We start from the raw sequence: 11,179 nt of genomic DNA, 5'->3' as shown, positions 1-11,179 counted from the left end.
TATATATATTATATATTCTAATGATGAAGTGACTCACCTTGGCTAGGCTAGCTGTGAAGAGAACACATTCAAAGAGTTCCCCCATCTTCTGCAGAAATGTGTCAACATGCGGCCGTTTCAATACGTAAACCTGCAACAAAGATCAATCCTGTTAACACACGTGCAAGGGCTGAGGGACGTGAGATTGTGACTTGCTTTTGCAGGTCAACTCTGTCACCAGCTTGTGTAACTGGACGGTCATAGTAAATGAAGCCCTTGTTGCAAGTACATGTCATCTTCAGCTCTCAAAGTCTTGTCAGAATTGGGGATTAAACAGTACACAGAACTGAAGTTTCAGTGTGAAGGTATAAAAACCCACGCAAGGTCAGACCGGGAGCTGGTTACATTATTATTACAGATCATTTGTCTCGGTTAAAAAAAAATGTATCAAGTACTGGAACCACGGACTTCAAATAAAAAAAAAAAATAAAAAAAAAAAAAGAGAACACTTATCAAAACACCCTCTATTACATTCCAACAGTCTTAAACTTAGGAAACATGAACCCATTTGTGGCTTGGAACTTGGTTTCTGGAGACTAGGTTTCAGGCCACTGCACAGCATTGCAGGGGAGACTTGGGGTTTGACACAGCAGTTGCATCAAGCTAGGTCTCCCTGTCTCCTGGAACCAGATTTCAAGCAACTGTTCCTGAAAAAAATATCCACGAAGACATTTGCAAGTGAATAAATAAACTAATGAATCTTCCTCCGGCGTTGTGCACAGTCTTCTTGTCTCTCTGCTGAGTGTCACAGCCGACCCCTAGTGCAAGTAATGGAGAACAGGCCAATCTGGAAGCACACAGCCTATCCTGGATTACTTGAACCAGGTCACAGCTTCTCCAGCGTCAGCGTAACCTAAACAAGCCACAAGCACTGCAGGGGCCCTGAAGAGTCTTCATGCTGTCCTCAGTAGGGTTAAGAAGGGACAGTGCCCCTGACAAGCAGCACAGGTCTGCAGCAGGGCACCACCTTGTTTGTATCCTAGCCAGTGTGCACAGTGTCTCAAGACTCCACCCACAGACAACCTCTGTATCAGTCGCTGGAAAGGACAACCGTCCTCTGCTTGGGATTGTGGGAAACCTGACTGAACCCCTTCGATGTGTTTGAGGTGTTGTTCTTTCTTGCTCTCATTCACCCTCTTTCTTTTCTTTTGCTGACTCTGATAGGGATTGAACTGGCCTAACATTAGCCTTCAGACATTCATTTTAGTTTATTAATATAGATTTGTACATAAAACAGAGCTTCTGTTTACTCCCTGGGAGGAGGCTGTGCTGTAAGTGGTGTTTTTATTTTTTAAATTTATTTGTTATTTTTAGAATACTCAAAACAGATCAGAACTGGCGCGACATCACAAACGTCAACTGTGGCGCGTAGGGTTAGAAACAATATCAAAATAAAAAGTAAAGGAAACCTTGCAACTCGCATATCAAAAATTACTTTATTGGTTAAAAAAACACTGTGTTGGCTTAGCACTGCCTTCATCAGCCCTGAAGACAATGCTAAGCAGAAAAGCACTGCTATTTTCTATGGATTTAACTTTTGGCAACAGAACTGTAATGCAGTGCAATTCAGGCACTGAAATGGGACGAATGCCAAGTGTCCCCGAATGTATGATACACCATAGTGTCATTATTATTATCATCATCATCATCAATATTATTATGATTATTATTACTATTAATAACCCAATGATTTGAAACCTGCGCAATGTTCCATTCTGAAAGCGTTTGCTAAATGGCTTGCAGTGCTGTATACATGGTTTAAAGAGAGCTCTCACCTGGTGGACCGTGCCATCAATCTCTACAGGAACGATGAAATCAGCATTGCTAATAGGCTGTCAAGAAAGAAAAACAGTTCATGAGACAGAAAGAACTGCTCTCAAAGAACGTCAGGCAGGAAACCCCAATGCAGCGTTATTCTGCATGTATATATTTAAATCACACAGTAAGTGTCGGCCCTGCATGTTTTTATTTAGCACTGAGAAGTGAGCAATGCACCAGTGTTAAATACAGTACCTCCAGTAACACACATTATCGTCCCCTTCAGCCCTCAGTGTACCCAATATCTGACATGACTCTGAGATACAGCACACCGCTTTCAAAAGGAGGTGCCAGGGGCTCCCGAGTGGCGCATCCAGTAAAGGCGCTCCATGTGGAGTGCAGGATGTGCCCTGTAGCCTGGGGATCGTAGGTTCGAGTCCAGGTTATGTGACCAGGAGTTCCCAGGGGGCGGCGCACAATTGGCCGAGCGCTGCCTGGGTATGGAGGGCTTAGGTCGGCAGGGCAATCCATGGCTCACCACACACCAGCAACCCCTGTGACCGATAGGGCGCCTGTGGTTCTGCAGTGGAGCCCCCAGATCTGTGTTGTCCTCCAGCGCTATAGGTCGCCTCGCTGTGGATCCACAGTGCGAAAAATGACAGATTAGCAGGAGGATGTTTCAGAGAACGCGTGCTCCAGCCTCCGTTCCCAGAGTCGGCAGTGGGGTTGTGATCAGTGTGCCAAGGATACAGATAATAACTGAGCACACTAAACTGGGGAGAAAACCGGACCTAAATTTAAAACAAAAAAAAAGAAGAGGTGCCAGGAATGACTGACAGATAATGTAAATACAGACAAGGCTACAGCACATCAAATTTCAATTTCAATTTGTTTTGACTACTTTCTAAGGCTGGCGTAAGAGTTTGAAATGATAAGAGGATGCAGACAGGCTTTTAAAAAAGTGGATGTAGCAAACAAATACAATTTTTTAAAAAAGTTAGCTACTACAATCACTTTAAATTAGAGTCAAAATCAGTAACTGTCAACTTGTCCATCAAAAGTAAATGGCTTGCACCCTTCTGAACACTCATGACTCAGAAGTCTGACTGCAGATCATTATTAGGATCACTGTGCTCAAACCAAGACTGACACTAAACCAGAGTCTGACTGCAGATCATTATTAGGATCACTGTGCTCAAACCAAGACTGACACTAAACCAGAGCCTGACTGCAGATCATTATTAGGATCACTGTGCTCAAACCAAGACTGACACTAAACCAGAGCCTGACTGCAGATCATTATTAGGATAATTGTGCTCAAACCAAGACTGACACTAAACCAGAGTCTGACTGCAGATCATTATTAGGATCACTGTGCTCAAACCAAGACTGACACTAAACCAGAGTCTGACTGCAGATCATTATTAGGATCACTGTGCTCAAACCAAGACTGACACTAAACCAGAGTCTGACTGCAGATCATTATTAGGATCACTGTGCTCAAACCAAGACTGACACTAAACCAGAGCCTGACTGCAGATCATTATTAGGATCACTGTGCTCAAACCAAGACTGACACTAAACCAGAGTCTGACTGCAGATCATTATTAGGATCACTGTGCTCAAACCAAGACTGACACTAAACCAGAGTCTGACTGCAGATCATTATTAGGATCACTGTGCTCAAACCAAGACTGACACTAAACCAGAGTCTGACTGCAGATCATTATTAGGATCACTGTGCTCAAACCAAGACTGACACTAAACCAGAGTCTGACTGCAGATCATTATTAGGATCACTGTGCTCAAACCAAGACTGACACTAAACCAGAGTCTGACTGCAGATCATTATTAGGATAATTGTGCTCAAACCAAGACTGACACTAAACCAGAGTCTGACTGCAGATCATTATTAGGATCACTGTGCTCAAACCAAGACTGACACTAAACCAGAGTCTGACTGCAGATCATTATTAGGATCACTGTGCTCAAACCAAGACTGACACTAAACCAGAGTCTGACTGCAGATCATTATTAGGATCACTGTGCTCAAACCAAGACTGACACTAAACCAGAGTCTGACTGCAGATCATTATTAGGATCATTGTGCTCAAAGTTCAGAAACATTTCATTGATCCCGACTCCTCTCCCAAAGTTCAGAAACATTTCATTGATCCTGCCTCCTCACCTAAAGTTCAGCATTTTGAAAAATGGATTTATGACCAAGCATATGTTAACATAAAATATCAAAACAATCGGGATTATGTTGAAAAATACATTCCAGGAATACATACAACAAAGCAGAAAGCTATGGAAAGTAATGCGTTATGTTTTAAAAGCTACAGCCTGTTCAGGAACACTTCAAGTAGAAATAAGTATGGCATGCCAGGAGGGGGTGCCAATGAGCTTCACAAACAGTCTAGATTTTGAATTGAGCTGCTGGAGCTCAGCCCATGTTTAGAGCTAACCACTTTCTATATCACTGCTCCTACAGTACAGTACACAAAGTTTACTGTGGATGGAACACAGGCAGCAAGTTCCATGAGCAAAGCCATGTCACAGTCGGCACAATGCAAAGATCCAGCTTCACTTGGATGCCTTGCTTAAGAATGTTCTCAGTCACGCTTCGGAATGATTAGTCTGGTCTGGTGTGTAACAGATAAATAAACATGAATATCCTATCCACATTCAGCGTGACCTTGGGCAAGTCAGCTGGAAGTTACATGTGAAATACCCATAGGCACAAAGCCAGTGCACTCACATACAGAGGTCTTCATAATCAAAGACATCAATCCATCTGTTAAATACAATGGGAATCAGTGACTGTACAGTGTGAGAGAAAGACACATAGGGGTAGATTTCCAAAGGGTGACTTCATCTTAGATGGGCTTGTCAGAGCCGTGATTTTCCTGACTGTTGTAAGAATTTCAGCGCAGGGAATAGCACATTTTCCAAGTTGCTCCCGCCGTGGGGAAGCTATGAAAAAGACCAACAAGATGCTCTGATATATTGTGAAAAGTGTTGAATTTAAATCAGGGCAAGTAATGTTAAAACTTTACAATGCATTAGTAAGACCTCATCTTGAATATTGTGTTCAGTTCTGGTCACCTTGCTACAAAAAGAATATTGCTGCTCTAGGAAGAGTGCAAAGAAGACCGACCAGAATTACTCCAGGTTTAAAAGGCATGTCATATGCAGACAGGCTAAAAGAATTATATAACTATATCTAATTATATTATGACTACGCGGCGATCTGATTCAAGCATTCAAAATTCTAAAAGGTATTGACAATGTCGGCCCAAGGGACTTTTTCAACATGAAAAAAGAAACAAGGACCATGGGTCACAAATGGAGATTAGACAAAGGGGCATTCACAACAGAAAATAGGAGGCACTTTTTTACAGAGAGAATCGTGAGGGTCTGGAATCAACTCCCCAGTAATGTTGTTGAAGCCGACACCCTGGGATCCTTCAAGAAGCTGCTTGATGAAATTCTGGGATAAATAAGCTACTAACAACCAAACGAGCGCGATGGGCCTAATGGCCTACCCTCATTTGTAATGTCTTATTTTCTTATATCTGCAATTTTCAGCGTGGGAAAATCCTGCAGAGATATTTTAAGACACCAAGCTTCTGTATTTTCCACCAAATTTAGAATGTCTGAAAAGCTACAACAATCTCTAAAGGAAGTGGGTGTCAGTGACGAAAGCACTATGAGCAGCATTCTGAGCAGTTCTGGTCAAAATAAATAAATAAATAAAAAGTAGTGATGGATATTTTATGTGCCGCGAGACTTTATTCTCTCGTACGTGATTCCCAGCCACTATCTTTAAGCATTATAGAAACTCACTACACTGCAGTAAATAAAAAGTTTTGAAAAAAAAAGACAAAGTCTATCTCGGTGTTGTTTTGCAAGTTGTGACTTTCACTTTAACTGTTAAAACTCAGCCCCATTCATCAGGGCAAGCCTGCAGGTGCCCGGCCAGACTACAGGGGTTGCTGGTGCGCGGTGAGCAGAGGACACCCTGGCCTACCTAATCCACCCACCCCCAGGGCAGCACTCTGACAATTGTGCGCCACCCCTTGGGAGCTCCCGTCCACGGTCGGCAGTGGAATAGCCTGGACTTGAATCGTCCAAGCTACAGGGCGCATCCTGCACTCCACACGGAGAGCCTTCACCGGATGCACCACTTGGGAGCCAGAACCTTGCTATTCTTTACCATACTGTCACTGTGCTTTATTACACTTTGCTGTGCTTTTACTGTGGGACACTTTTATAAGGTGGTTTATTAAACAAACTTGGACATCATGTTAAGTTAATACTGTTACAGCCAAGATATGAATTACTGACATTATCTGATCTGCTTGCGTTTTTGACAAAAATAAAACAAAAGCACATTTCCATGAAGGAGACATTAAATGTTACCTTAAAAGAACTGTGCACCAAAGTTTCATCCAAGTCGATCACCACACACTTCCTGCCATAATCTGATGTGTTGATCTCAGGGAGGAGGAATTTCTCTGGAGGCTGGAAGTCAATGTAAAGTTGAAGACATGTGAGAAACTGTGCTGGAGCTCTCAGGTTCTACCTGTCCACGCTGCTCCCCAGTATACAAAGCACACAGTGGAGCGGTGAAGAGTCATATCACTTCAGTACTGAAAATGCATACTGATGCATGCGATGTCTAAAAGTGAAGGCAAACATGGAATTCACAACACTGTTACGCAATGAGGGCGGGCACTAGTTCCAAATACTCACATTACATCTGCATTGAACGTTATTGTTTAGATAGAATACGTGCTACTAGTGTTAACAGATATAAGACAAATGACCTTTCCTTGGGGGAGAAGCTCCCGATACCCCCCCCCCCCCCGAGCATCGATGTAGTGTCTGAGGCTCTCTCCCAGGGGAAGATAACTTGATCAATGGCCCAATCCCTGCTACCTAAACAATAATGTTAAATGCAGACTGTAATGCTTGGTATTTGGAACTAACAAACGTTCAGATTTGACACATGGTCTGGTCTCATCATTGCGTTACAATGTAGTGATTTCCACGCTTCTCTTCGCGTTTAACCCCGGCAGCGAAGGGAGGTGGACGATGCTCTTTAATTCCACGCTTCTCTTCGCGTTTAACCCCGGCAGCGAAGGGAGGTGGACGATGCTCTTTAATTCCACGCTTCTCTTCGGTTTAGGCAGCGAAGGGAGGTGGACGATGCTCTTTAATTCCACGCTTCTCTTCGCGTTTAACCCCGGCAGCGAAGGGAGGTGGACGATGCTCTTTAATTCCACGCTTCTCTTCGCGTTTAACCCCGGCAGCGAAGGGAGGTGGACGATGCTCTTTAATTCCACGCTTCTCTTCGCGTTTAACCCCGGCAGCGAAGGGAGGTGGACGATGCTCTTTAATTCCACGCTTCTCTTCGCGTTTAACCCCGGCAGCGAAGGGAGGTGGACGATGCTCTTTAATTCCACGCTTCTCTTCGCGTTTAACCCCGGCAGCGAAGGGAGGTGGACGATGCTCTTTAATTCCACGCTTCTCTTCGCGTTTAACCCCGGCAGCGAAGGGAGGTGGACGATGCTCTTTAATTCCACGCTTCTCTTCGCGTTTAACCCCGGCAGCGAAGGGAGGTGGACGATGCTCTTTAATTCCACGCTTCTCTTCGCGTTTAACCCCGGCAGCGAAGGGAGGTGACGATGCTCTTTAATTCCACGCTTCTCTTCGCGTTTAACCCCGGCAGCGAAGGGAGGTGCGATGCTCTTTAATTCCACGCTTCTCTTCGCGTTTAACCCCGGCAGCGAAGGGAGGTGGACGATGCTCTTTAATTCCACGCTTCTCTTCGCGTTTAACCCCGGCAGCGAAGGGAGGTAGACGATGCTCTTTAATTCCACGCTTCTCTTCGCGTTTAACCCCGGCAGCGAAGGGAGGTTGCTCTTTAATTCCACGCTTCTCTTCGCGTTTAACCCCGACAGCGAAGGGAGGTGGACGATGCTCTTTAATTCCACGCTTCTCTTCGCGTTTAACCCCGGCAGCGAAGGGAGGTGGACGATGCTCTTTAATTCCACGCTTCTCTTCGCGTTTAACCCCGGCAGCGAAGGGAGGTGGACGATGCTCTTTAATTCCACGCTTCTCTTCGCGTTTAACCCCGGCAGCGAAGGGAGGTGGACGATGCTCTTTAATTCCACGCTTCTCTTCGCGTTTAACCCCGGCAGCGAAGGGAGGTGGACGATGCTCTTTAATTCCACGCTTCTCTTCGCGTTTAACCCCGGCAGCGAAGGGAGGTGGACGATGCTCTTTAATTCCACGCTTCTCTTCGCGTTTAACCCCGGCAGCGAAGGGAGGTGGACGATGCTCTTTAATTCCACGCTTCTCTTCGCGTTTAACCCCGGCAGCGAAGGGAGGTTGCTCTTTAATTCCACGCTTCTCTTCGCGTTTAACCCCGACAGTGAAGGGAGGTCGATGATACAGTGCTGCTCTTTCTGTAATGTGGTGTCTGTTGAAGGGTTTAATAACCTGGTTATCAATGCGCAATATTGTACTGTTTGCAGCTTATTACACTGGCATGGCTGCGTACATATTTCCTTAATGTTTTTACAGACTGGTCTCCATTTTCTGTGTGTATGTGTGTGTGAGCGCGTGTGTGCGTTCTTTCTTTTATTGCAGTATTTCCTTTTATTTTGTTGGCATTAGTCCAGAGGCCTCGGTAGTGCACTGATCAAAGGGCAAGTCCTGAGGCAGAATGCATGTTTAATTATCTACCCCACCCCTTTCTTTTAGTTAATAGAATCTTTCATAGCACCCTGTAGGCTTTCAAGCAGCAAGCTGCACAACAGACTCATCTACTAAATTACCCAGCTTTTCAGACGCAGTGCTCAGGTATGGCATTGCACTGATATCCAGCAGAAGGAAAGCAGGTTTTAGTGAATCTCAAACTTAAACTGAACAGGTTCTTCCCAACAAGCACTGATGCTTGATGCAGTGGAACATGCAACAAGCATTACATTGTACACAACTTCTGGCTCAACATATGTATTCTAAATGAGTGCTACAGTAGCAATACAAACAGACATGGCTGAGCTGTATAGTTAAGGAAACATGGGGAAGCACTTTGCCCAGCCACCCCCTCAGGACCTCGTCGGAGGGCCTGTTTACTAGAGAAGGTAAGTGCAGGACGGCACGGCTTTTTTATTAACTTCTAGGTTTTGCTTATTGTAGCCCGGCTGGAATAAAAAACATTAAAATGTAGGGGGCATGACATTACATGTTTGAATGAGCGATGACACCTGATGTGAGCTCCCCTCAACACCCTTGTCGAGTTTCAGAAAGAAACAGAGAGAGAGAGAGAGAGAGAGAGAGAGAGAGAAAGTAAGGTACACGATCAGGAGATTGGTAACGCTACAAAAAAATATTGTTAATTTGAAAAAAAAAAACAAAACACCACCTTTTAGTTCTTACTTCAGGGCACAGCAGGGCAGTTCCAGTCCTGGAAGGGCAATTCAAGTTATTGAGTATCATCTCAGTACCCCTGAATTGGAAGTTTAAGTGTTGTCAGAACACAGATCTGGACTGGAAGGGCCCACTTTGCCCACCAGTGCATTACATGTACAGTATTCTGAACTTAGATAAATGAGACAGCACACACAGACTTGTAATACAGCCTCTCTCTCTCTTTAAAACCTCTGAAAAATGAGACAGCACACACAGGCGTGTAATACAGCCTCTCTCTCTCTCTCTTTAAAACCTCTGAAAAATGAGACAGCACACACAGGCGTGTAATACAGCCTTACTCTCTCTCTTTAAAACCTCTGAAAAATGAGACAGCACACACAGGCGTGTAATACAGCCTTACTCTCTCTCTCTCTCTCTCTCTCTCTCTTTAAAACCTCTGAAAAATGAGACTGCACACACAGGCTTGTAATACAGCCTTACTCTCTCTCTTTAAAACCTCTGAAAAATGAGACAGCACACACAGGCATGTAATACAGCCTCTCTCTCTCTCTTTAAAACCTCTGAAAAATGAGACTGCACACACAGGCGTGTAATACAGCCTTACTCTCTCTCTCTCTTTAAAACCTCTGAAAAATGAGACAGCACACACAGGCGTGTAATACAGCCTTACTCTCTCTCTCTCTCTCTTTAAAACCTCTGAAAAATGAGACAGCACACACAGGCGTGTAATAAAGCCTTACTCTCTCTCTCTCTCTCTCTCTCTTTAAAACCTCTGAAAAATGAGACAGCACCCACAGGCTTGTAATACAGCCTCACTCTCTCTCTCTCTCTCTCTTTAAAACCTCTGAAAAATGAGACAGCACACACAGGCTTGTAATACAGCCTCTCTCTCTCTCTCTTTAAAACCTCTGAAAAATGAGACAGCACACACAGGCGTGTAATACAGCCTTACTCTCTCTCTCTCTCTCTTTAAAACCTCTGAAAAATGAGACAGCACACACAGGCGTGTAATAAAGCCTTACTCTCTCTCTCTCTCTCTCTCTCTCTCTCTCTCTCTCTCTCTCTCTCTCTCTCTCTCTCTCTCTCTCTCTCTCTCTAAAACCTCTGAAAAATGAGACAGCACCCACAGGCTTGTAATACAGCCTCACTCTCTCTCTCTTTAAAACCTCTGAAAAATGAGACAGCACACACAGGCGTGTAATACAGCCTTACTCTCTCTCTCTCTCTCTCTCTCTCTCTCTAAAACCTCTGAAAAATGAGACAGCACACACAGGCTTGTAATACAGCCTCTCTCTCTCTCTTTAAAACCTCTGAAAAATGAGACGGCACACACAGGCGTGTAATACAGCCTCTCTCTCTCTCTCTCTAGTGGAGGATTGTGGGAAGGGCTTGCAGAGAGGTGGAACGCCGGTGCGGTAGGACCGGGAAATTTAAAATTGTATTTATTTATTTATTTATGTATTTAGTTTGATAGTTACTTAGTTGTTCTTTTTGGGTGTTTGTTTGTTCGTAGGTTAGTGGTGTGTGTGTGTGTTTGTTTGTTTGTTGGTGGTGGTGTGTGTTTGGAGATCCCGTTATGGGGTCTCGTTCAGGAGGGCTGGGGGCTCTCACCCGCCGACACGGGGTCCGTTGCCTGCCTGACCCCGGGGTTTCGGTGGAGGAGTGCCTGCTGGCAGTAGGAGAGGTGGTGGGGTTTGAAAATATTATGTCGGCATCAAGAATGAATAAAGCACTGGTAATATTTTTAGTGGAGGTGTCTCTGGTACACAAGCTGGTAGAGGAAGGATTTACAGTGAAAGGTGAATTTGTTCAGGTTTCCCCTCTAGTAACCCCGGTTACGAAAGTTATTATTTCTAATGTGCCTCCGTTTTTAAAAAATGAGCAATTAGAAAAGAATTTAGCTCGTTTTGGTAAACTGGTGTCCCCGATTAAGGGA

The 11,179-nt window shown here is 44.5% G+C and overlaps 1 protein-coding gene across 3 annotated transcripts in view; it reads right to left on the bottom strand.

The window, feature by feature from the left end:
• The window catches only part of LOC121314027 (CTD small phosphatase-like protein), a 67,731-nt gene that overhangs the window by 4,930 nt on the left and 51,622 nt on the right, over positions 1 to 11,179 (bottom strand). For all 3 annotated transcript variants that reach the window (XM_041246796.1, XM_041246798.1, XM_041246797.1), the window contains 3 exons: positions 6,223 to 6,324; positions 1,815 to 1,871; positions 38 to 130 (listed from right to left, as the gene is read on the bottom strand). In XM_041246796.1, the coding sequence (XP_041102730.1) occupies positions 38 to 130; positions 1,815 to 1,871; positions 6,223 to 6,324 (252 nt within the window). The remainder of the gene's footprint in view (positions 1 to 37; positions 131 to 1,814; positions 1,872 to 6,222; positions 6,325 to 11,179) is intronic.

The sequence above is a fragment of the Polyodon spathula genome, chromosome 4 (genome assembly GCF_017654505.1).
Source record: "Polyodon spathula isolate WHYD16114869_AA chromosome 4, ASM1765450v1, whole genome shotgun sequence".
In the NCBI taxonomy this organism is placed as follows: Eukaryota; Metazoa; Chordata; class Actinopteri; order Acipenseriformes; family Polyodontidae; genus Polyodon; species Polyodon spathula.
This window is presented reverse-complemented; position numbering and strand designations above follow the sequence as displayed.